Below are 27,335 nucleotides of genomic sequence, written 5' to 3' on the forward strand. Positions count from 1 at the left end.
CCTCAAATCAAATTTTGGAGCAACAGGGTCAACAAAAGGCCCGGGTGAGACATTTTTGTGGCCTAAGAAAACTTAAAAGGAGAAGTCTGTGACACTGGGGTAGAGGCCTGCTTAGAGTCCACATATACAGCAGTGGCAACAGCAGCCATAACAGCAGCAGCTTCAGAAGTTCTCAGCCCAGAGACAGTAAGGGGGTAGGCCAACTAGTCAGAAAGAGATTACAGGTGATCCTTTGATGGCACTGATTGGCAACTCTATGGCCCACAAGCAGTTGAAGGTTGCAGTTCCAGGGTGGAGAGGAGAGCTGGTAATCAGTCACAAGGGAGCCCTGATCACAGCAAAGAGGAGCACTAGGACTTGTGGCTACAGGGTACCAGAGGCCTTCCTGGGTAAAGACCAAAGCAATAACAAGGAGATGAGAGACCACACCCCTCCCAAGATAATACCACCTTAGAGACACCAAAAACTTGCAGACTCCCAGAATTAGCTCTGAAAACAGCAGCACAAAAAAGCTTGAAACTTGGGACAGTGCCTCCCCAGCCCCAGGTGAGCAGAGCCTAATATAAAGTTCAAAGTCAAGAAATAGACTGGAAAAAATGAGCAAACAACAACAACAACAACAAAATAATTTGACCATAAAGAGCTACTATGGTAGCAGGGAACACCAAGACATAAACTCAAAAGAAGACAACAATATAAAAACAGCTGCAAAACAAAAATGTCAAAGAAAAATGCTAATTGGAACTAAGGCTAACAAGAATTTCTAGAAACATTAAAGAAAAATATAAGAATTGTAGAAGAAAAATTTGGGAAAGCAATGAGAGTGACATAAAAAATTATGAAAAAAAATTGAACAGCTTGGCAAAAGAGGAACAAAAAAAGGAAGAGATCTCAGTTATGATCTCAGACAAAGCAAAAGCAAAAACAGATCTAATTAAAAGAGATAATCAGGGAAACTACATTATGCAAAAAGGGGTACCATAGACAGTGAAGTAATGTAAATTTTTTTACATCAAGTTTCTCTGAAAAAAGCCTCATTTCTCAAATACACACTGACTATAGAACTGAGTGAAATTTATAAAAATAAGAGTCATTCCTCAACTGATAAATGATCAAAGGATATGAATAGGCAGTTTTCAGAAGAAATCAACACTATCTATGGTGTTTTAAAAATGCTCTAAATCACTATTGATTAGAGACAGGCAAATTAAAACAACTCTGAAGTACCACCTCACGACTATCAGAAATGATAAATGCTGGAGGCGATGAGGGAAAAATAGATACACTTATGAACTGTTGGTGAAGTAGTGAACTGATCCAATTATTCTGGAAAACAATTTGAAATTATACCCAAAGTACTACTAAAATGTGCATACCTTTGACCCAGCAATACCATTACTAGGTCTGTATTCTAAAGAGATAATAAAACAGGGAAAAGGACCTATTTGTACATAATGTTTATAGTAGCTGTTTTTGTGGTGACAATGAATTGGAAATTTAGGGGATGCTCATCGATTGGAAAATGACAGAACAAGCTGTGGCATATGGTTCTGATGGAATACTACTGTGCTATAAGAAATGGTAAGGTGCATGGAAGTTTATGATAAATATGGCAAGGACCATAGAAACTGATGCAAATGGTAGTGAGAAGAACCAGAGGATCACAGTGCACAGTAACAGAAATGTTGCAACGATCACCAACGGTGAAAGACTTGGCTATTCTGATCAATACAATGATTCAAGATAATTCCAAAGGACCCATGAGCAAAGGTACATGGACAGTATATGTTGATTTACTGATTGAAAGTGAAAATATCAAGGATGTTAAAGGTGGTTGTTGAAGGGTTTAGGGAATGGAATGGACCTTAACTTGAAATTGGAAGTATAGAATTGAAATGTTTGTATTAATATTGCATTTATTGGGTTATTTCAAAACTTTAGTAAAACCTTAGTGGGCATGTACTGGTCCTAAGTTTTCTTATCTTCACTGCATAAAAGCATGACTGGTGCAAATGGTGGCAGCCCTCAACTGCTTTCCTTGTAATGAGGATTTCCATTTTATCACCTCAACTGAAACCCAACTCTCTCAATGCCATGTAAAACATTCTATCCACCCAGATACTTGTTTAAATTCCTATTTGCTAGATCACTAGGAAATTTTCCTTTCCCCCCAGTTATGGATTACCCATGTTGTCACAAAGATCAGTCACAATCTCAAACAGAGTGTAAAATGGAGAATTAGAAAAATTACAAAAGGGAAAGTTAGAAGCTTACAAATACTGCAGATCCTGTGCAAAGTGTCTAGGGAGGCTCGGAAAAACCAACAAGAGCTAAGCTAGAGGATATTCGTAGCTGCTTGTGATGCTAGCTTTAAGTGTCATGAGGGAACTATTCAGTAAAAGAACACCTGCTGAAGAACAGCAGGGTATCCATAACTAAACCTAACCTAAATTTTTTTAATGGATTCTTTTGAACACTGACAAAAGCTCAATGTCTTTTTCTCCTCTTCAAATAGTCTCCAAGAGGAAAAAGTTTAAGATGTGGTCAGAGAATCAGAATGGTCATAGACCACCTCTCCTGAGGGCAACATCTTTCACTGTTCCGACACGTGAAGGAAACAAAGTATTAGCCTGACATTTGGTCATCTGTACCTCATTGAGGATATGCTTCCGGAAGCACACTTGCTTTGGCAGAGGGGGAGAGGTTTAGTGTCTTTTACACATCCTCGGCACATAAATCACAATTGGTGCACAATGCCCTCTTTGAAGCACAATGTGGAGTTATGCTATAAAACAAAGTCAGATACCGAGCCTGTTACTCAATTTGTGGCTTTTGCCTATACCTGCTCGTTTTCTGGAACTTGCTCAGGTTTTTAAATGAGAGCTTTAGACTAAGGCACTTTATTTTGGAGATAGGCACCAAGGTCTGACTGACATCTCAAGCAGGGCACTCCAGAAAAAAGGATTGCGTAACTGGAATTACAATTTTCAAGATCAACCATAGCTTGCACAGAGTGAGAAAATCCCACACAGACTTGCTAAGGGGCAGGGCTAATGGCATGATGATAGGTCTAGGGGTGGCTAGCTGTCATCACTCTTCCATATCTGCATAAAAAAGGCATAGTATGCAGGGTTTTTATCCAAATTCTGATGTTGACTGGGACTTTATTTTCTTGTGAGGTAAAATAGTTTGAGAAATGTACTTTAGAAGGAAAACAAAGGAGTTGAGTAAGAAGGCATGATACTTTTTTTTTAAGTTTTCTTAGTATTAAAACCTTAAAAAAGGTAATGGGTCGTCTGAGTGAAAATCTACACATTTCTCATTTTTCTTTTACATGCTAAAATCAAATACTTGTGGTGCCAGGATCTCCCAAACACATTATTACATGCTAACTCCTTTGAGGTAGGTGCCAACCTGTGAGAAAATAATTTTATGTACTAGTGGAAAATGCATTCCTTGTCCTGGCTTCTTTATTTTTTCTTTTCTTATCTGCTTCTCTCCCATATCTGGAGGCTCATTTTCTCTTGTTGCTCTAATTTTATTCTGCTTTTAACTCCTTAAATGGCCTGAATTAATTTGTCCTGTGGCTAGCAAGCTTTGAAAAGATATGGGTGTAACCTGCTACCTAGGTAATATTTTCTTCCAACTTTCTCCATTTTTCATTTTGACTGGTATTTTATTATGGAATGAAACCAATTGGATGGTACTCTATTACCAACACAGTTGCTCACCGGAGTCTTTAAATAATAGTAGCTGGATGTGGACTATAAATGCAAAGGAACCAGGAAGCTCATAGGCCAAGATGAAGCTTAAGGTTGGCTATTAATTTTGGCCAATATTAAATCATGACATAGCTCACACGTAAGGATCACAGTTCAATTATGAACCATAAAGTAGTAAAAAAGGAAAGATTTATAAGATATTTTTCAAGCACATTAGTGCATATTCTCGAAGTTGTTTGAGTGTTTCAGGCAGAAGACCCATGCCCCAGTATATAAATTCGAATACAATTATTCTCAGACTAACACTGATAAAGTGACAAAGCCAGAGCGGGCCTCTGCTCGGAGCTATATTGCAGTGTTGCTCATATATATTTTGCTTAAATTAACAATGTGACAAATAGGTTACACTGTCATACATCAGCTCTAACAAATTATTTTTTAAAATACTTTCCTCTTACTCAACGATCCTCATATATACATAGACATAACAGAGGTGGAAAGTTTAGGGCTGACAATTTGCAATTACAATCCGAACTGCAATTCCCTCCTTTCCCCCCCCTTAAAAAAAGATATTTGACACACTTTACAAAAACACTATCATTTTAATGACATTAGTTTCTCATATGATGGAAACCTTAAACAATTAGTTGTATCTCTCTGGGTAATTACTTGGATGTCCGGACAATTAGATGACAAAATGCAAGTAAGTGGGTGCACTTAGAAGGAAAAAAAATATGACCTTGCACAAGTATTCAGTGAGCCTCAGTGTGAATCAGATTTGAGAATCCAGGGCATCCAAGTGTAAATCACATTTTGATGACCATAACAAAAAGGAGGAAAATTACTGTCTTCCCCGCCCCCCCCCCCCCACCATCCCCATTCCAAAAAGAAAAAGCCAGATTCTACTGCTTTGATTTGAAAAGTGCTTGGTGTACTTGTATCAAAACCTCAACTAAAATTCAAGTGAGCTAGTTTGTAGGGCCATCTTGATTACTAATTTGCTTTACAGACTTAGAGAAATTGCTTGACTCTTCTGTTCTTTAAATTTGATGTTTGTATCTAAAATGTATCCTGTGGTCTTTCTAGGTACATGTTGAATCAAAGGGGGGTATAATATTATTTCAGTTTCTGCTAATCTTAATAGTGGTTATGTGCATACACACACACACACATATACATACATATATATATATATATATATATATATATATATGTATATATATATACATATCAAAGCGGGGGAAACTGTATCCAAAATCATCTAATCTACTAAAATTGAAATGGCAAGAACTTGAGCCATCTTAGTGTTGAAGATCATTAATACAATGTTGCACTGCAGTTTGACATGTAGAATGTATGCTTCTTGAGAATAGTGACTGTTTTTATATTTTAAATAGGATCACCAGATCATTAGAGGGAACATTGCACTCAATCAGTACGTGAGTCCGTTTGAGTATAAGTACTCCCACAGTCAAGCATAAAGCTTTTCAATATAGGTGTTCAATGCCTATTGAACTGAGCTGAATGAATCCTATATTTTAACAGCAATTTTTTCAATTACTTCAGAGATAGGCTAGGTTCAAAAACTTAATAGAGAGGCATCCTGTACTGACAGCACAAGAGGGATGTGAGGCACTCAAGGACAAAATTCTAGCAATGCATTTTTAGTTGATTCTGATGACTAAAAAACAAAAAAAAATGAGGTGTCTAGAAATTCCAGAGTGGCCACACAGAAAACTCATTTAAAACCTCAGATTTTTTTTAGAGGATATGCATGAGAGATACAACTGTGTACAGGTAACTGAAGATAAATACTAAATAATGGCAAAATACTATAAGAATAATGTCAACAAGGCCAAGGTGCAGTCTGCTAAAGGTAAAAGACAAGAATGGAAAAGAGAAATAAAAGAAAAGAGAAAGATACGTTGGGAGCTAGAGGAAGATGAAAGAAGAGCTAAGACTCCTTCTTGCAGTCATTGGGAAGATAATGGAGAATAGAGCTAAGATAAAACTCTTCCTCTTCCCTCGTCCTTCTTCCCTCGCCCTTTGTCCTCTCCATCTCTCCTCCCTTTCCTCCTCCCTGTCCCGCTCCTTTCCCCTCAATTCACCTCTCCCTCCGTCTCCCTCACTCTTCTCCCTCTCCTCCCTCTCTTCCCCTCTCTCCTCCTCTCTCTTTCCCCTCTCCCCTTCTTTCTTCCTCCTCCCCCCTCTCCTTCTCCTCCTCTCTCTCCGTGCCCTTTTTCTTTCCTCCTTCTCACCTCTCTCTCTCTTCCCTTTTTCTTTATTCCTCTCCCCCCCTCCTTCCCCCTCTCTCTCTCCTTCCTTTTTCTTCTTCCTCTCCCCCCCCTCCTTCGCCCTCTCTCTCCTCCTCCCTTTTCCTCTCGCCGGTCCTCCTCCTTCTCCCTCTCCACCTCTCCCTCCGTCTCCCTCACTCTTTCTCCCTCTCCCCCTCTCTTCCCCTCTCCCCTTCTTTCTTCCTCTCCCCCCTCTCCTTCTCCTTCTCTCTCTCCTTCCCTTTTTCTTTCTCCTTCTCCCCCTCTCCTTCCCTCTCCCTGTCCCTATCCCACACACTCTATCTCTGTTTCTCTGCCTCTCCTCTGTACTAAGGAGTACTCTCTTTGGGTTAGCAACATATAACAAAAATAGTTCAAGAGAAGTCAAGATGGCCAAGGAGGACCTTACTGTGCACAGTGAGTTGAACTTATCTGGCTTCTCCAAATTAACATCTCCACACGCTGAAAGAACATGTGGATGTGATTGCTCATGTGAGATGAATGGATCTAGGATGTGAGTGGAGCAAGTAAGCTAATTTTTCGGAAGGAAAATAGGCAAATAACTCAGAAGATAAATAATTCACTAAGTGGCATAATGGATAGAAGACTGAAGTTGGAGACAGGGAGACCTGAGTTAAAACCCTGACTCAGATTTTTTTTTGCTATGAGACCCTGACCAAGTCATTTTACCTTTTTTAGTCTCAGTTTTCTTACCTGTAAAATGGGGATAATAGTAGCACATATATGAAATTGAGGATCAAATGAGAAAAAATATATAAAGAAATTTATGATTTAAAAATATACAAATGATAGTTATTAATACAAATTAGAGGCCACTGAACTTGATATTAATTTCTAGTGAAATTTTAGAACAGGTTATTAAGGGGACAATTTATGAGAACCAGAATAATTAAAAAGAAGTTAGGTCAGACTACACTTTTTTTTTCACAGGGTTGCTAGTCTGTCAGGAAAGACTGTAGAAATGATGTATTTCAGCAAGACTTTTGGCAGTTTTTCACCACAGCCTCCAAGGAAAGATGGAGAGGTATGGACACAATACATTTAGGATTGGAACTAGTTCATAGGATCTAGATTGACAACTGGAAGGGACCTCAGAGGCATCTAGTCCAGGCTCCTCACTTTTCAGATAAGGAAACTGAGGTCCACCACTGGGGACAGACAACTTGCCCAAGATTACATATGTAGTTAACATCACATTTGAAGTCAGGGCCTCTAATTCAAGAAGTCAGTGCCCACTGATGAGCTCTAAGGAACTTTGAATTAATGGATTGATCTTAACCTGCTGGATCATCTCTACCACAGTACCTCCAATGATTAGTCCTTGGCTTTGTGTGATCAATGACTTTAAAGAAGTCAGAAATGATATGCTTATCAAAATTGTGAATGACAAGAAACATGATATGATAATTAATGTATAGGTGGTGCTTATACAGCCTTTTGAAACTTGACTCCAACCTAACTTTTCTGTCTAATTAAATATTATTCCTTTTGCTGCACTTTATGGTTTAGCTCTAGGCAAGTTAGCGCTCCTTTCATCCATTACACACATTGTTCCATCTCCTATCTTCCTATTTTTGCAACAGTCATCTCCCATTCTTGGAACTCACTTTTGCTTCACCTCCACCTCATGGAATCTCTCATTTCTTTCAAGATACTGTGCAAGCACTACTTTCTACATAAAGCCTTTTCTACTATCTATCTATCTATCTATCTATCTATCTATCTATCTATCATCTAGGTAGAAAATGGTGCTCGAACTGTGCCTTGAAAGAAGAGAGATTATGTATCTATATTTGTATCTCCACGCACATTCACATACAGTTGTGTGAGTGTATATACACATATATATATGTGTGTGTGCGTGTACATATATGTATATATGTATGCATGTATTTTAACAGAAGCTTTTTAAATGTTTTGTTATTGTATCCCTAGGGTCTTGCACAGTACCTGGCATATAGTAGGCACTTAATAAATGCTAGTTGATTGATTAATAGAATCAGGAGTTGGCTGAAACAATTGGCTGGAACAACAACTATCCTCCCTGATAATTAGATTGGTGAAAAAAGGACAAATAGCCTTAGACCTTAATAAACTCTCCTCTTTCACTTTAAAAATGAGGAAATTGAGGTTCAGAAAAAGTATAAGCACTTTGCTAAGGTAATCTAAATTTAAACAACAAAGCAAGATTTTAAATCCAGTTCTTTCAGAATCAATGCTCTTTCGACTACATTATGCTCCTTTCCTCTCGTATCATAGGCCGTATTTAAGCAGAAGTTGGCCACAGCTTCAATGACACTGGTTATCTGTCTCTCTAGGATTTACCTCTAAGGAAATATTAGTTGTGATATAAAAATATTGCCTTATTTTCCAAAAATTATGTTCAACATGTTTCCTATTCTTGGTTAGCAAATCTGTTATTTAAAAGATGGCATATTTAGGTTTGGCTAGAGTTGCAGAGTTATTACCTAACACGAGCAAAAGGAGGTCCATCTAAAACAAGCAGAGGATACATACAAATATACTGATAAACCACCACAAAATGCATTCTTTTGTCTAAATTTACATATTAAATTGATTGGAGCTTGACAGTGCACTTGGCAAATATGAATGGCACTTGATGGAAATTGATGGCTACACCTACATTTACAATGTCATGATTAACACTATGCCCACCTGATCAATTTGGATGAGTTTTTCTAGGGGCAATCATTCCAAATTATGTACTTGGTGCTCTCTTGTGCTATTAGTTATCAGTAGTTTCTTGCGCTAAGAATGTTTTTTTTTCTTCTTAATCTCATTAAGAAACCAAAAAAAATCCCATTATGTTAGTATTTCTAGAGTCAGATTGACATAATTCTAGACATTTCCACAAGAACTTGTATAGCACACACTTTGCAGAAATGGCATGTGACTGAATTTGAAATGATTTTTGGTTTCCTAGTTCTACATTACATTCCTATCAAGCGCTCTGATAAGCATTATGCTAACAATGAACACTTGATTCCCAACATGAGCTAACTTTGCTCTGAATAGAAAACAGAAGTATGTTCCTTCAGCTTCTTAGGATTTAGGGCTGGATAGGAACCTTAGAGATCTCATAGAATAAACAGATCTCATAGATAAAGAGGTAGAAGGGACTCTTATAGTACTCTTGTTCACCCCATCATTTTATAGAGGAGGAAACTCAGGCCCAGAGGAGTGGTTTGCCAAAGGTCACACAGGTAGCAAGCAGCAGAACTATTTGAAACTAGGTCTTTTGAGCCCTGATCCAAGGGTCTTCTCATTATGTCACTTCCTCATGCCTTAGTTTGAGAAAGGCTTTTTTTTTTTTGCAATAATATATCAAAAAGAAACTACCTGGCAAAAGATGGGGGATGGCCAAAAAAATTATGGGATATGAATGTGATGGAATACTATCGCACTTTAAGAAAGGATGAAGGAGATGGTTACAGAGAAAAATTTGAAGACATATAGGTAAAGTGACATGAGCAGAATCAGGACAGCAATTTAAATGATAACAACAATATGGTAAATACAAATATTTCTAAAAGATTTAGGAACTCTGATGAAAACAAAGATAAACCATAATTCACTGTTATGAAACATGCTACCCAGCTGTAGATAGAGAGGCCTTACAATTATAGTGCAAATTGAGGCTGATTTTATTTTATTTTTTTTTGGAAATGGCCAATGTGGGAATTTATTTTGCTTAACAATATATTTTTGTAATGGATTTTGTTTTTCTTGATCTCTTAGGGGGAGAAGGGGAATGGGTGAGGGAGAGAATTGTGACCTGAAAATAAAATAAAATTGAATAAAAAAAACTAAGCCACCAGTTTTGATTCTCTCCATTTCATTAATAAAGTCCTTTGTCCAGATCAGGAAGATTATATGCAGTAAGGGAAACAATCTTTGTTTGGTAAAAATATACAATGGTTAGAGAAAGATTATGAAGTATCTTAATCATTTTGATAAAATAATTTGACTTGAAATCAGGATACCTGGATTTTAATCCCAACTCTTATGCTCACTAGCTATTTGACCCTGGGAAAACCATCTCTAATCTGTCAGAGCCTTGCTTTCTTCACCTGGAAAAAAGGTGATAGTAATACTTGTATTTCCTACTTTATGTAGTTGTTATGTATGAAGACTCTTTCAAATCTTAAAGTGCTATATAAATTGGAACTATAATATTCAAGGATTCTTTCCTAGCTGAAAGTTATTAAGCACACTTAACCCTGATGACATTTTGAAAATATTCTTTTCCTTTCCTCTTTCCCTTTCCTTCCTTTCCTCCTTCCTTCCTTCCTTCCTTCCTTCCTTCCTTCCTTCCTTCCTTCCTTCCTTCCTTCCTTCCTTCCTTCCTTCTTTCCTTCCTTCCTTCTTTCCCTCCTTCCTTCCTTCTTTACTCCCTCCTTTCTTTTATCCCTCCTTCTTTTTCCTACTGATCAAAACATACTGATTTTAATGACATAGTGACATAGTAAAATTCTCATACCTTTAGTATGACTTTTTTTTAATGGAGAATCTGACATGTCCTTTGGTTTTAAGTGTGGGTTATTGACTTTTGCTCAATTAAAGAAAATCATATGCTTCATATTTTTGAGGGAGAGTCATATTTAAAACTAAATGATGACTAAGAAATATATTGGATTTTCAAAACAGGGACTATATGAAGAAAAAATTGCCACTTAATACGATAAACGAACTTTATGAAATCAACGTCTCATGTCGATTTGCCATAATATTATCCCTGTTAATGAATCCTGACTCTTTGGGCTGGTGAGGGTTAAAATTTAATGGAGCTATCAGATATGCAATTAACTCATCTGATTTTTCCCTGACATTCCATTACATCAATATTAAAACTACATTCAGCAATGCAGTTACTCTTGAGTTCTGAGAAAGATCTGAGTTAATAGTTTCTCAGCATTTTGATTGGGTCTCAGCTCTGCTACTGAATCAAGACTTTTTGAACTCTCTGTTAATCTTAAGGCTTTATGCATAATTTTGGGTTGGTTTGAGTTGATTATATGCTTATCTTTCTCAAGCTAGTAAGTTAACCTATAGCAATACCCTGACTCTAAAAATAGTGCTTTGCCAAACAAGTTGAAAAAACTTTATATGCAGTAGATTAGGATATAAATTTTTGTCCCTAAAAATAAGAGCAATAAAGGGCAAAAATCCAATATAATACTATGAAATAATTGTGAGTACTGTCTCCCAATGACACCACCATTAAAAATGTTTCCTCTGTCTTTTAAGACCATATGAATGTGTTTGAATCAAACTTGTCTTACAAATATGCACAATACATATCCATTTCTATATTACTGATGACTATTACAAATTGTATTCTAGAACTTATTTCTTCCATTTGTATGTCAGAGCAATTGTAAATATCCAAATATTTTCATATTGAACCATACTAGTCCATTTCAAGATCTCCATTTCACTTGTTTATAAAATAATGTCCCTTTCAACTTAATTTTGAAGACTGAAGAGTTTTCGGTGTCTTACATCTGGACTTTCTAACATTTTCTGCTAAGTATTTTATCTGGACAGAAAGGAATAAATTACTTTGGGCCTTGGGTTCCAAATCTGCAGAATGAAAGCATTCATATAATCATAGATATATGGACCTAGAAGGGATCTCAGAAGCCATCCTGTATAATTCTTTCTTTTTATAGGTGAGGAAAGTAAGTCTGGGGTGGGGTTAAGTGATTTGTCCAAGGTTACATAGGCAGCAAGCATCAGAGTTAGGGATGAACTTAGGTTCCCTGATTCCAAAGTCAGTGCATCCTTTCATTGTCATACTCCCTTAGATGATCCAAAATACCTCCTTAGAGGCTCAGAGAATTGCTTGCCTAAGGTTAATAGAGTTAGAATTAGTATAGTCATATTTAATTAGTAATACTATAACTAAGACAGGGTAAAAGGGTGTTGTCCAAAGGTAACGAATTTAGAGGGTGCTGCATCCCTTTAATGTTCTTTGCATTTCTTCAACAGCAAATAAATAACAAAACTTAGCACTACTTTACAAGAAAAATAAGTTATGACGGGAGTTCCTATATTATGCCACTCCTTTCCATCCAATCCCATTTGGTATCCACAGAAATGACTTCATGATGTTGTCCCAGATTCTCTGCTTCTACATCATGTTGTCCCCCCTACCCCATCTGTTTAATTGAAGCAGGTAGGTGATATAGTGTCAGAGTGTTGGACTTCAAATCAAAGAGAACAGAGTTCAAATCCTGCATTACTCAATTACTAGTTGTGTGATCCTGGGAAAATTATTTCACTTCTCTCGGTCTCAGTTTTCTTATTGGTAATATGGAAGTAATAATAACATTTCTCTCAAAAGGTTATTATTAGGATCTAATGGGATAACTTGGATGAAACACTGCAGACCTTGAAACTTTATATATTAATGTTAATTGTTATAATCTTCATCCTCACTAGTATTAGTATTACTAATAATTTTTGCTACTAATGAATAAATACTGGGAGCATATTTGGTGCCACTTGCCACAGGAATAGTTTGTGGCAGAGGTTATGGGTACAAAAATACCTAATTATGATTCTTCTAACCATTATATTAAAAACACAAAATCCACTGTACCTTTAATAAGTCCTTTTTCTTGAAGAGTTTTCAGGGAAGGTCTTCGGTTAATGAATTTCTTTAATCTGCTTTTGACTCTGCTTTTGTCACTTGTATCAGAAACACTGTGCTGTAGTCTGAATACTGGAGATAAAAGAGAAAGACTTTTGGTAAATCTCCTTTTTACTGTTATTATTTCATGCAAATGTAAATTGAGAACCTTAGTCACAAAGCATCTACCTTCCATAAGACCACCTTCTCTCTCTCTCTCTCTCTCTCTCTCTCTCTCTCTCTCTCTCTCTCTGTATGTATATATGTATGTATATGTATGTATGGTACATATACATGTGATGGTTTCTCAAGTTTAAGTGTATTGGTGATTTTGTATTCTGTATTCTTGAAGTGTGTATATGGTCAACCTGATATAGTCACAATTACTCAGATAACTGAATTAAATCACTTCACTTTAGACTACATTGTCTGGATAAAGAGAATATTAGAGTTATTATTCTATCAAAAGTTATTAATTTTGTTGTTGCAGACTCTCTTGGCAGTCTGATGAAGCCCACGTTCCTTCTTGGCAGAATAATATTTTAAATGCATAAAATAAAATATACAACATTACTTTTCTGTATTGTATTGTATCTCTTGGTGCTCTCTCATTAGTCCTCTCCTTTGTAAATTACTTTGTATATTCTGTAATTTTTTGCCTATGCATTTTCTGCAACTCTGTCACCCCCACCCCTACATGGAGATATGTGCTTGTAGAGGGCAGGGATTATCTCCTTAATATCTTCCCATCTATTGCAGGGCCTGACACATAGTATGGAATTAATAAATGTCCGTTGGATTGATAATAATATGTACAAAAACAAAATAGCATGAAAATGTTGGAATGAATTTTATGGGCAATTACTGAGCACACCTAACTGTATATTCAAATGACTTTCAGATTACATAGAATTTAGCTAATTTAAGCATCTTTTGTGGTCCAAAATACACATATAATTTCCCCAATGCTCTGTCCAATTTTAGAGTAAGTTCCCTCCATGGCTGAGAAATTTGCTGACTGAAAACCTAGGTTGAGTGAATGCTTTCATTGTTTTTTTTTTATAGTTTGAACTTTGGAAGTAAATAAGAAACAACTAATGTTTGTGAAATAACATGTATATTCAATTACTGGATGTGACTAAAACATTCCATTATAACTGCTACTCAGAGAATTACTAATGACCACCTTTTCCAGCCCATTGCATGCTTTTCACACCATTCTTCACTACAGGCCAGATGTGTTTCACTGAAAAAACAAGGTAGCTAGGAATCACAAGGACCTGGAGTAAAAACTAAAAGAAGACACAGGTTGCTCAGGTCGAAGTCCACTTGAGTCCAGATTTTTTATCAATGATTTAGATAAAGGCTAAATGGCCTCCTTTTCAAATTTGTAGAGGAGAAATATCTAGGGAAGAAAATTAATATACTCTACTAAAGAGTCAGCTTTCAAAAAGATCTGGAAAGGCTAGCACACTGGCCTTAATGTAGTAAGATGATAATTACAAGGATAAAGCAAAGTTTGACACTTGGTTTAAAAAATAAACTTTATGAATACAAACTGTGAGAGTCATGGTTAGATAGTAGTTTGTCTGAAGAAGATCTAGGATTTACGGCAGATTATCAAGTCCATATGAGTCAGTGTTCTGCTATGACCTTTATGATATAATAAGTGGAGGAGGTGTATTGATAGTTTTGCTGCACTTTGCCCTGACCAGACCATATCTAGACTATTGTATTCTCTTCTAGACACCATATAGATAAATAAGAGCTTCCATACTCATAGGGTGGTATGGTTTGATAAAAAGAAAAAGAAAAAAGAAAAATTTCTTCACAGTTACAGTTATCTAAAAGTGGAGCAGGTTGCCCCAAGAGGTAATAAGATCTCCTTACTGGAGGTCTTCAAGAAAAGACTGGTAACCATATATTGAGTGTATTGTAGAGATTTCTTTCTGGGGGGATAGGAATTAGAAGTTTGACAAGAAGACTTCTGAGTCCCTTACAGCTTTTAAACCTTGTGATTCTGTATTCACTATCATAAGGTTTGCCCTAAGCAAATGTAGGTACATTTTGTTTTCAACAGCAGCACCTCACAGAACCTCACAGTTAGAAGTTTTTGAAATCCATCCTTCACCTGAACCAGAATCCCTTTTACAGAGTGGACATCCCCTTTAAAAAGTCATCTATGAAGAGTGGATCTATTACCTATCTAGTCCATTCCATATCTGGACACCTCCACTTGCTAGGAAGTTTTTCTTTATGTGAGCCTAAATCTTCTAAGCAATTCTCAGTTTTTCCTTACTCTTTTCCCCTCCCCATTGCTCCTAGTTCTGTACACTTGAGCTAAGCAGAACAAGGTCCCACATACTAATCCCACAGGACAGAGCCTCTTCTATATGAGACCATCTCAAATAGTTGAAAATAGCTAGCATGCCCCATCACTTCCCCTTAGGTCTTCTTTTTCCAAGTCAAACATTACCGTTTTCTTTAATCTATCTCCATTTCCATTGTCTGCAGTCCCCTAATTCTTCTTGTTATCATTCTGAAAAGTCCTTCTTAAATGCCCCAATCAACATTCTTCTTAAAATACATTGCCCAGAATTCTACAAATACTCCATAACACTTCTGTTAAAATTCCCTCTTCTGGTGTTATGTTCTTTTTACTTAGGGTCCTACTAAGTGGCTGGCTGAACTGATACACTAATTTAAGTGAAAGCCTTAATAATTGATATGAATTTAACATGTCACTTGTCCCCAATAATGCATATATTTTAACAGGAGACTTTAATGAGCTCCTTTACCCAGAGAAGAGGATAATGGATGAATTTCAGGACAGTGACAAGGTTCCTCAAATAATTTCTCATCAAAGATCTCTTCTATCTTGGTATATAGTTCCATACCAGTCCCACAGGATAGAACCTGATATCTAAAATAATGGGAGCCAAAATATATGAGAGCTAAAAAGGTAGAAAAAAAAGTGAGAGGAAAAGGAAAAGAAACACTGGCAATGCAGTTACTTCTTCAAAAAAAGAAGTATTCCTCCACATAGGAATATAAACAGTCACTAGTTACTCAATCGATGAATATTGATTGATTAGCTAGCATGTTCCAGGCACTAATAAAAATGTTTAAGGTAGTCCTTTTCCTCAAGGGGTTTATAATCTAGTTGAAAAGCTAAGAAAACAATAACTAACAATACAAGACAGTACATGGTGAGTGCTGTTTCAGGTAAAAGACAAAGTGACTGAGGAAACAAAGGTTCAAGTTTCTGAATATATTGATTTGTTTCAAAGCATGCCAGTTTGTGAGACCAGGCCTCTTCAGCTTTGGCATTGGACCTTGAATACATGGAGAGACAGATTTTTATGCATTAAAAACAGTCAAATCAAATAAGACCAATTAATTAAAAGAAAAAAAATTAACCATGACACACAAATAGGTAATTTGATTTTTAACTGGAGGAAAGATTAGGGGACTTTCCAATTTGGGAGGGGGAAAGGAAACAGATGCCACTCCCTGACATCAGAATAAGCGGTGCCTCACTCTCTCCTCGCAAGTGTCTGTATACAATCAAGGGGACATGGAAACAATAACTGATTGACCAGTACAAGGCCGGTTTTCAGATAAGACATATGGGTTGCCTGAGATGTATTAATTGTGAGAAAACTCCTTGCATCAGTCTTCAGATCTTATGGGGTTTCTGGTCAGTATAATGTATGTCCTCACTTAAAGGTTGCTTGTTGTTTGTCTTTCGTTCTTGAAGAGGATCAAGACATCAGGAAGGTGATGCCATGACTTGCAAGTGAAGTGGATTTAAGTGAGAAAAGGCTGTCAAAGTCACCAGTCTCCCTTTCTCCTCTGGAGCCATCTAGGTCAAGGGCCAAGATATAGGTCAGGATGATTGGATATGGCCCTAGATGCTCTCTAAGTAATAGGTAGAAGAGGTCCAGCTTCCCAGGTTCAAACAATACATTAAGATTTTCTTACAATTCCCAAAATTGAATAAAGTTTTCTCACAAGACAAACTTTGGGCTAGATCCATAACTGAGTAGAAAGGGAACTGAGCTAGCTCTAGAACTGAGTCACAAGATGGAGCCAGTGTGGTTCACTCAATTCCTACTACCACTTGCTGTTTTAATTCCCTCAGTGCTGGTGGGTGGTAAAGACAATAAGCACTAGATTAATTCAGAATAGGGGGTTATCATTACTTTGTAAGGTTATCAATGAAGACCAAATAGAAGATTTAGACTATGGGTTAGGTCCGGACGGATTGGTAAGATTTTCTAGGTGAAGAGGAGGGGTAAAAGCACGTGAAATAAGGAAATAGTATCAGTCTAGACTCAAATCATGGGATGACCAGGATATTTTCAAGGGATATTGAGAAGTCCAGGCTAGCCAGAATAGAGGACAAATGATGGGTGATTGATAGTGGGTTATGCTGTTGAAAGGTAGGTAAAATGTGCAAGGCCTTGAATACCAGAATTTTTATAGGCAATAATAGAATCCTAGGTAGTAAAGAAATGAAAATAAAAAAATTAAAAAGTGCGACCTCTTAATTAATTTAAATGGGCCCTATGTGGTCATTAGGAAGAAGTATCAAACTTCTGCTGATCCAAGGAAGCCAAATTCAGTTTTGCAGAGCTGCTGGAAATATGTAAATCAACTGGAAGTAATATCATCGTTGGGGACCATTTTTAGTATAACCAGGGGCTCAGTTACTAGATCTGTGGTTATAGACAGATCTAGGACCAGATCTGGGTCTTATGTGGACCATTTTCATCTTGACAGCTTCTCAATAATAATGGCCTTTGGAGCATATTTCCAATGAAAATTTTCTCCAGAGATACGAGAATTTGATTTGATTTATTTATCTCTAAGAGGCTTCAGTATCCATGTAAGTACGAAGGCTAATGTAACATTGAATTCAGGATAATTTAGGAGAAAAGAAAACATATGTACAAAATTGGGGATAGTAGATCCTTTTGTGGTAGCAAAGAACTAGAAAAATCAGCTGCCTATCGACCGGAGAAAGGCTGACCAAATTATGGTATATAAACATAATGAATACTATTATTTTGTAAGAAATTACAAAAGGTAATATTTCCAAGAAATCAGTATTAATGCAGACTGAAATGATAACAGAACAATTTACTCTGTAACTAAATTGCAAAGATAAAAAACTTTGAAAAAATTAAGAGCTCTGACCAACGCAAGGATCAATGACAATCCCAGAGGACCTGTGTTGAGGCATCCTAACTACCTTCTCAAAGAGAATTCAGATTCATATTGAGAGATTTTTTTCCCCCTGGGTGTGGCCAATGCAGTAATTTTGCTGGAATACTAATTACAAGGGTTTTGTTTATTCTTATCCTTCCTTTCTTTTCCTTTTCTTTTTCTGTTGGGGGAAAAATAAAATTTTGTAAGTTGAAAAAATAAAATTTAATTTAAAAAAGAATATAGATTGAATTTTATTTAAACCCAATAGAAAATGCAAAGGATTTCTGCCCAAACCCATGTCTGATGAAAACAACTCTTCCTTCTGGCGGGCCCCACCTTTGTGATTTTCTAAGCAGTCTCTTTTCCCCATATCAAGATCATGTGTGAATTAGCTGGGATTTTGAGTCAGTGACAGAACAAAGGCCTTCTCAGTGGCACAATAAGGATTCAGGATAAGGGGAATTTACATTTATTTCAAGAAGACACAAGAGAAGGAAGGGCTTCTCCTGGAGTATGCTTGGGTACACATAAGCACGCTCTTGATTTGGGTCAAATCATACAATTATTTCAGCCACTGTAATTTGCAACAAATGGAGAGTTGGCTTCAATAGCCACATCAATTGGGCCATCATCTGGTTCAAATGTTACTCATAAGTCATATTCTTTGAATAAGAGTTTGGCTGTTCCTGGGTGAAAAGAAGATACTATCATTATCGAGAAAGTCAGTCTTATGATAAGATTCACTCCAACTCTTCCTTTGGGGTTATATATCATGAAATAGCTACCATTTTTAAAAAAAGAGTTCGCTAAAGTTAACATGCTCTATTATTAGTTTCCACTCAAAAGCCTTACCATTTTCCATGAAAAAAAAAACACAAAGAAATAGAGGCATGGACAATATTTTTTTCTGGTTCCTAATAACAAGTAACAAAATATGTGATTGGAAAGAATTTTTCAAATACAGAAAGCAATGTAAATGTTACATTATAAAAATAATTATGTATCTAGTCATATCTCTTTGGAACCCCTAGATACTATGGTGATAAGATTCTTAATTAGGGAGATAGATATGTGTGCTATATTGTTTTCAATAGCACCATCTGGCTCTACATGTGAGAAACGTGTGTAAGGTGCACTGATTTCCAAAGGAAAATGGTTATACATTTGCAAGTATTTTATCTTTTAAGCGTTCATATGTACTGAAAAGTCTAGCATTGCTAGCAAACTGCTCTATACACAGTAGGTGTTTCAATCATTCTATTCTTCTTCCATTGTTTCATTGCACAACTATTTCCTAAGTGCTTATCACATGATGACTACTGAACAAGGGATAGAGTTGGGGAAGATTAAAAGCTTAGATAAAACATAGCCCTGGCCCTCACAAAGATTACTCCCTATTAGAGGGATAACATACAAACACAAATACCTATTGAACACAATATATCACCTGTTGTACACATTAAAGAAGAGCAAAAACAGATTGCTGTGTTAAATCTGAGGAAGAAGGGGCAGCTAGGTGGCACAGTGAGTAGAGCACCGGCCCTGGAGTCAGGAGGACCTGAGTTCAAATCCGGCCTCAGACACTTGATGCATGTACTAGCTGTGTGACCTTGGGCAAGTCACTTCACCCCAATTGCCCTGCCAAAAAGCAAAAAAAAAATCTGAGGAAGAAAATTGTTGTGGACAAGGAGGTCAGTGAAGGCTCAAATGGAGGAAGTGGTATGTGAGCTGAGTTTTTAAGGACAGATAGGAATTTATCGAGGAAAAATGGGGAGGGAGGATATTCTAAGTTTAGGGACTGAGCAAAGGCAAGACATTACACAGTCTAGTTGGATTGGAAAGTAGTTTATGTGGAGAAGAATAAGATGATGATGACGGAGACAATGACATTCATATACTACACTGAGGTTTATAAACTGCTTTCCTTGCAATTTTAGTTTCCTTAAAACTCAGTTCACGTGTCACCTACTAAACAAAACCTTTTGTGGCTCTCCTCACCACCCAGATGCTAAGGCCTTCCTCTCGCAGAATACCTTCCACTTACTCTATATGTCATGTATCTACCTAGGTGTTGATATGCTGTTGCCAAATTAGAATGCAAACTCCCTGAGGGTAGGGATTGTATATTTGTCTTACTTTTTTTGAATATTAATTTTTTTCTTTTTAAATTTTGAGTTTTATATTCCTTCCCTCTCTCCCATCCCTCCCTAACCCACTGAAGGCAAGCAAAATGATATCAATTATACATGTGAAATTATGCAAAACATTTCTATATTAGCCATATTTCCAAAAAAGCAAGAAAAAGTGAGAAAACATTTCAATTTGCACTCAGAGTTCATCAGTCCTCTCTCCGGAGGTAGATGGTATTTTTTCATCATGGGTTCTTTAGAATTGATCAAAGTAGCCAAGTCTTTCACAGTTGATCATCATTACAACATTGCTGTTAATTGTACTCATTTGGCCTTACTTTCCTGCCCTGTGTCTGGCACATAGTAAGAGTTTAATAAGTGCTTGTTGAGATAGATTTGTTCCTTTGCCTAAAACTCTTTGTTAGGTAAAATAGGTAAAAGTTCACAAACTCTGGGTTCAGAAACCTTGACTCTAAAAAGACATTGGAGAAGCCAACTACGGCATCCAAAAAACCAATAACGATCTCTTAAGCAGCATCAAACAGAGCAGTATCATTATATTCTAGCTTGTTCAGACTTGGTTTCAAGTGTTCTGTTCAGTTCTGGGCAACACATTTAAGAAAGGAAACACACAAGTCTCTCCATCTCCCAATGCTGGGCATTTTCACTGGCTATCCCCAATGCCTGGAAATCTCTTCTCCCCTTCATTTCTGCTTTCTGGTTTCCCTGGCTTCCTTCAAGTTTCAGCCAAAGTTCCACCCTCTGCAAGAAGCCTTTCCCAGTTCTCTTTCATCTTAGTGCCCTCCCTCTGAGATTATCTCCAATTTATCCAGCCTATATCTTGTTTGTGCATAGTTGTTTACATGTTGGCTTTTCCATTACACTGTGAACTCCTTGAGAACAGCAAGGTTTTTTTTTTTTGCCTTTCTTTGTATTCCCAGCACTTAGCACTGTGCCTTGTGCATCATTGTTGTTGTTCAGTCTTCATGACCCTATTTGGGGTTTTCTTGGCAAAGATACTGAAGTGGGTTTGCCATTTCCTTCTCTAGGTCACGCAGCTAGTAAGTATCTGAGGCTGGGTTTGAACTCAGGAAGATGAGTCTTCCTAACTCTAAGCCTGGCACTTTATCCACTCTACACCTAGCTGTGCTGCCCCCTCTGCCATTCTTCCCCCCATTGTTGGCCCATTTTGAATGCTTGTTAACTTGACTTGATCCAGAGGATGCCAGCCAGAATGATGAGAATGGTCTTGAGATTATGCCTTATGGTGTGTGTGTGTGTGAGTGTTCATAAATCTCTATATATGTAAATATGTAGATAGATATTGATCTATTTATCAGGTAAGGAAACTGACTAGCTCAAGTCACATGCCTAGTAATGGTCAAAGCAGGGACTTGAATCTGGGTCTTCTAATGCCTAGTGTAGAGCTGTCTTTATTTCCTCCCACCTTTTTTGTTTTGGAAATGAAATATTTTACTGATGCTTTTTATTCTAACATTCACTCAACAATAACAACCCAACAAAGTTCTCTTTTGCAACAACATGGAAACCCCACCCACCCAATGTTGAGTGAAAAAATGTCTTATTCAGCACCTCTAGTCTAGCACCTCTGCTGAGAGGACCAAACCATATTCCATTAACAATCCTCCAAAACTCTTTCCGCTGTACCATAACAAACTTGCCAAAGTTGCCTCTATTAATGACTTTTCAGAAGACAGATTCTGGAGTCAGCTTTCAGTCTGTGATACCATTAGGGATTATTCTCATGTGACAAGCCAAATTTCAAAGCCTCAGGTATTGTTTAACTTTACTTTAAAAAGAATATATGAGGAAAATTAAAGCTAATAAATGACTGTTATGCAGGACCGACTTTTTTATTAACTGAGGAGCCTGAGAGAGCTAGGAGTAAAATAAAGAAAGCAAGGAAGCCCTCAATTATAAAGCACTGGTTAGTTACAGGGTCCCTTTAAATAACAGCAAAAGTCCTGGAATATTGTGGTTTACAAATCTCATTTTAACAGCCAAACTTATAAAACAGTTTATGCTTTTCTGTTGTCAGGGGAGAAAAACTTGCCAAATTGTTCATTTTAAGTAAATATAACATAGCCAATTAAGGAAAGTACAATTTAAACACATGCCTATGATAATCAGGACATAGTTTGCTTCTGATTTCACTACTGATTTTAACAGCACACTGTTCCATTTTCCCACAGCACTAACATGACCCCACACATACTTTTAGAAACTTGTAATCACATAGCACAAATAAAAGGACACTTTACTGGAAAATACACAGCATGGTACAATAATCCATCATTTATGAAAAATAGAATTCAGCCTTTTCTTTCCCCTCAGATTTGCAACTTTCTGAGGGTGAAGAGTCCTTCAGTTTAGGGATTTATTCTAAGCCTGTGACTATGTTGTTTCTATTCCTGTTTTAAATCTTCCCTTCAAAATTAAAAGTACCCTAAGAGGGACAGGTTTAAATTCCAAAGTATTTAGCCCACATTAAAGAAGACAGAGTAAACGTTCATAATTCCACATATTGCCAAGTCTAGGAGAAGTAACTTAGAATTGTGATTAATTTTCTGGGCATCACAGAATTTTTGCTTTTTGGTATGTTTTCATTTAGAGTTTCCCTTTTCTTTCCTTTTTTTTCTATTGGTAGCTGCTTATTTTCCTTCAGATCTGAGCAGTTACTTATACCTCCATTATTTCTCAAGTTCTAAGATTTTCCAATAGCAATATACAACCTGAGCTGTAATTGATAATAATGTACACATGGGCATTTACTTTGAGCAAAATACTAAACTGGTTGAGGGATTTAATTGATGCTAAAGCTGTTCACACTAGAGGATGGTTAAAATCGTAGGATCTTTGATTTGATCTTCAATAAATATCACAACGTGGGAGACTTAGTGTTAGCCTAACCTTGAAGTAATTTTTATACCTGGAGCAGCAATTATGGTGTTAAAACTACCTCTAGAGGTACAGATGGTTATTGTAATGGGCCGTCTCTTTAAAAAGCAAGGAGAAAAATGGCAGTTTTGATGGATTTCCACTATCCATTCGATTAAGCATGTATGGAAGACCCAAGAAAAACTCAAGCCTTCCAGAGATCCAAGGGTTTGGATAATATGATCCAGAATTGAGCATCTGCCAGAACTCCTCTTGCTGGGACCATATTTTGAAATATCTCTTTTTCTTGCCAAGCCGCTGTTCTCGCGGTATTCCCATGTTACAATTACATGTTTTTTTATTTGGAAATGCTGAGAGAGCTAATGTTTCAATGATGTTACCAAAGGAAAACAGAATCATTACCCTTTAGAACTATGATTATAAACAAAAGCTTTCGAGGCTACTTGGCCCCACTTATTTTTTAGACTACACACAAAGACTAACTTGTGCTAAATTCAAAGCAAGTATAGGCTGACTGCCTGTTAACTGAGCCCCTCAATACTCAAAAGAAAAAGGGAAACCAGGCAAGGCATGGTGGAATTTAGTACTGCAAAGTTGGAATTTAGTATTGTAATGTTTTTATTAATGTAACCAATGTCAAGGGCTAGGAAACTGTGAACTCAATGACAAAATAGGATGGTAGATTTAGAGCTGGTAGGGACTTTAAAGGCATCAACTCTTGCTTCATTACACAGATGAGGAAACTAAGGCCCAAAGACATTAAATGACTTGCCCAGGATCAGAAAGCTATTAAGTATCTAAGGTGGGATTTGAACCCAGGTCTTTCTGACCCGAAGCTTAGCACTCTAAGCACCATGCCAAACTGATATAGGACTTTAGCCCCCTAACCCCCAAAATAGTTCACAACCTCCTTGAGGGCAGGGATGCCTTTATTTTGGTCTTTATCCCTATCACTTTGTATAGTTCTGAGAATAAAATAGGTATTTAATAAATTCTTTTCTTGATTGATTTATTTTAGCCTCTAGAGTGCCTAAAATATGTTACAAAATACATTGTGCAACTATTCTACAATAAAGCTGTCTTAATCTCATCCTTATTTTCCATACTACTTTCCCTCTCCTGTTCTAAATTACCTTATTACAATTTCCTGTGGGGATAAGGAATGGACTTGGGATTTCACTGATATAAGGAATCCTTAGATGCAAAAATCCCTTTTACCAATGCAGGTCTGAAGCTTATGGTCTTAGAGTTGACTATACCACTAAGAGGTTAAGTGACTTGCCTAGGGTCACACAGCTAGTAGGTATTATAAGGGAGACTTGAACACAGGTCTTGCTGGCTTCAAGACCAATATTCTCTCTGTCCATTATACCAAATTGTCTCTAAATGTCTTCCCACATCATAGGCAAATGAGGAAATCTTAACAAAAAGCTAACGGAAAAGGAAAGAAAATTCAATGTATAGAATTGGAGAATCAGTTAGATGAGGTTACATAGTCCAATTTCTTACCCAGACTAGGCATACATTCTCTAGAACACTGTGCCAGCTAGGTATGGAATCTCTGCATGAATAGTAAAAAAGAACTCATTAATTTTCAAGATAACATCTTAGCTTGGGATATCTCTAATCACTAGAATGTGCTTCCTTATACTGAGTTAAAATCCACACCCTGGCTATTCCCACATATTGGCAGTGCTGGTTATCTCTCATGAAGCCATGTAATCTGATTAAGGGACCACATGTGTGTTTTTATTTGTCAAGGTATAAAAATACTGCTTTGTTTTAAGGATCAAGACTCAGTAGAGTGAAGGGTAAGAGCTTCACAAATTTCACTTTGCACATGAGGTACTGTATCTTAGTGGGCAGGCTGAAAAAGATATATTTAGACTAAATTACTATATCATTAAATGTGACTTTTCCCACATATTGAAAAAAAGAAGAAATGATATTTTCTCCATTTACAGACTAAGGAACTAAATGATTGAATCTCTGAAAGACTTGGTCAACTTTGGCAAAAACTAGAAGACAGCTTATGGATATTTTAATTACTGTGCCCTGTTTTAATCATGCAACTTCTATTTTTAAGTATCATTAATATAAAAACAGGCTACTAGATTCTCAAAAAAAGGATCATATATATTGTTGCTACTTTTTGTGCCAAAAAAAAGAAAGTGAGGATTTTAGGGCATTTAGCAATACAATTCAGGTAAGAAAATTTCAAAGTTTTGGAAATATGTGGTTTCAAGCATGGTTGTTTACTCAGACTTCATCATCAGAGCCATGATGGTACAATAGAAGAAGTTTAAAATTCTCTGGGCCTTATTTCCTCATTTGTAAAATGAGGGGGTTGTTTTAGATGACCTTGAAGGTCACTTTCACCTTTATTTCTATAATCTTATGGTCCAAATGATTACTGAGAGTATATCTCACTTTGTTTGTGAAGTTAGTCACCCTCATGCCATTTTTTCATTATTAAGGCAGGTAAAGGGAAATTATAGGAAATTGGAAACTTCAGGTTTTCTGTATCAGCTGTGATAAGATGGCCTGATCTTCTATTTTGTCAAGGAATATGCAAATATTTTATCAGCTATATAGTGGCTACATATCTCAGGAAATATCCCAGTCAGGGTAGGTTGTAGGCTTCTTTTCCTGTAGACAAATTATGATGTGTTGTTCAGCACTTTTTACATTAATATTGATATAAAAAACCGGTGATAAATATAGTTACAAATGCACTGAATTAAGTCATCGGTCAATAACTTGAAAATCCAAGTCCCTTTCATGAAACAAAAGCTAATACAAGGAAAAGTCCCCTGAAACTCTGCAACATTCAAATTATTTCGTAGTATGGAAAGAAACATATGGAAAATGTTGCAGTCCAAGGATAACTGGTCCTTCGCCCTCTACGATAGAGGCTGATCTTTGGGGTTCCATTGTTTATTCCACATTAGACGAGTAGAAATAAAGTCATTTTAGTTCAACTAAAATTTCAATTCTTCTGAATGTCAAAGTGAGTACATAGCTTAAAGAAAGTCATCTGCCAAGGACCCCATTTGTCAGTCAAAATTTTAACGATATCAGGAAAGGGAAAGAACTTGCAGTTTTCTTTCTTACCATGCCCAACACAAATATGATCTTTAACCATTATAAATCAGTCACAGTCATTTTGTAGCCTATTTTATTATTTATATTCAGTTGTCAGCAGATTTTATATGTATATCTAAGTTAACATGTTCCTTCTCATAGTGTAAGTGTTCAGCAGTCTTTATGGAATAGTGCCTTTGCTTTTCTCTTTGTATAGCATGTAGTATAGACCTCAATGTAAGTAGTTATTGTAGAGATTCTACTGCTAAGAAGGGATGTAGTAGATTATGGCTCGACAGATTAATTTCAACTGAACAAAAAAGCGATTATACACTAGCCATTTATTGTGCACTGGGGAGACAAAGACAAAATGAAACCATTGCTGTCTTCAAGGAGTTTACATTCTACTGGTGGAATACAACTTAAATCTACAAAAGGGTACAATGTAATTTTAAGAGGGAATATGCTCTGGGAGTGGGATATGTGTCAAAAAGAAAAAAAAAGCCTTGTAGAGGAGGGAAATCTGGGTTGTACTTTGATGGAAGCTAGAGATTCTATAAAACAGAAATGAGGACATATATGTGGACACTGAGAAGATACAGGATTGCCATGTCTAGAGAACACTAAATAGTCCAACCTGACTATTCTTCAATAACCAAAAAAGTAACAATAGATATTCCTCCATTGTAAACATTTTAGGTGAATTGGTGAACCAGCATTTAATGCATTTCTTAAATCAAAGATGAGAGAGATTATTAAACTTTTAGAAAATCAAAGATGAAGGAAAGAGCTCTATAATATACATTAAAAAAACAAACAAACCAAGAGGCATACTTCTGGTATGTTCTCTTTATGATGTTATGTAAATAGGGATATAATGCTTTGCCTCCCCGTACCTAGTAAGTACACTTAGTACACTTCTAGTACACTGTAAGATACAATCTAAAGTACAGTGTAAGAAGACCTCTTTCTATTGACATGGTATTGAATCTCTAGCATCTTCTGGCTTCAAATACTGTCAGTGAAACTTTGTCACTTGGAACTGTTCACAGCACTGATAGATTTGCTAACAAAGTAGCTACTGAGCAAAGGTGGCAGCTGATTTTCAAAAGCTAAATGACTGAAAACCACAGGGCACCAATCCAGATTAAGACAGAAATTATGCTGTCCATTTATCAAAGATTGTATATTATATATTGAGATGAGCTCTCGTGGTGATGAGAAACAGACTGTAGCGAAATCAAGCCAGGAGAGCTTCGGAGATAAACGTGAAGAGAAGTCTTTAAAATGAGCAAAAAAGGAGAAAAAAAAATGGAAT

General features: G+C 36.6%; 1 protein-coding gene across 1 annotated transcript in view; it reads right to left on the reverse strand.

Moving 5' to 3' along the window:
* The window catches only part of ARHGAP15 (Rho GTPase activating protein 15), an 858,653-nt gene that overhangs the window by 350,502 nt on the left and 480,816 nt on the right, over positions 1–27,335 (reverse strand). The window contains exon 9 of the mRNA XM_036742514.1: positions 12,642–12,764. Coding sequence (XP_036598409.1) covers positions 12,642–12,764 — 123 coding nt within the window. The remainder of the gene's footprint in view (positions 1–12,641; positions 12,765–27,335) is intronic.

The sequence above is a fragment of the Trichosurus vulpecula genome, chromosome 2 (genome assembly GCF_011100635.1).
Source record: "Trichosurus vulpecula isolate mTriVul1 chromosome 2, mTriVul1.pri, whole genome shotgun sequence".
In the NCBI taxonomy this organism is placed as follows: Eukaryota; Metazoa; Chordata; class Mammalia; order Diprotodontia; family Phalangeridae; genus Trichosurus; species Trichosurus vulpecula.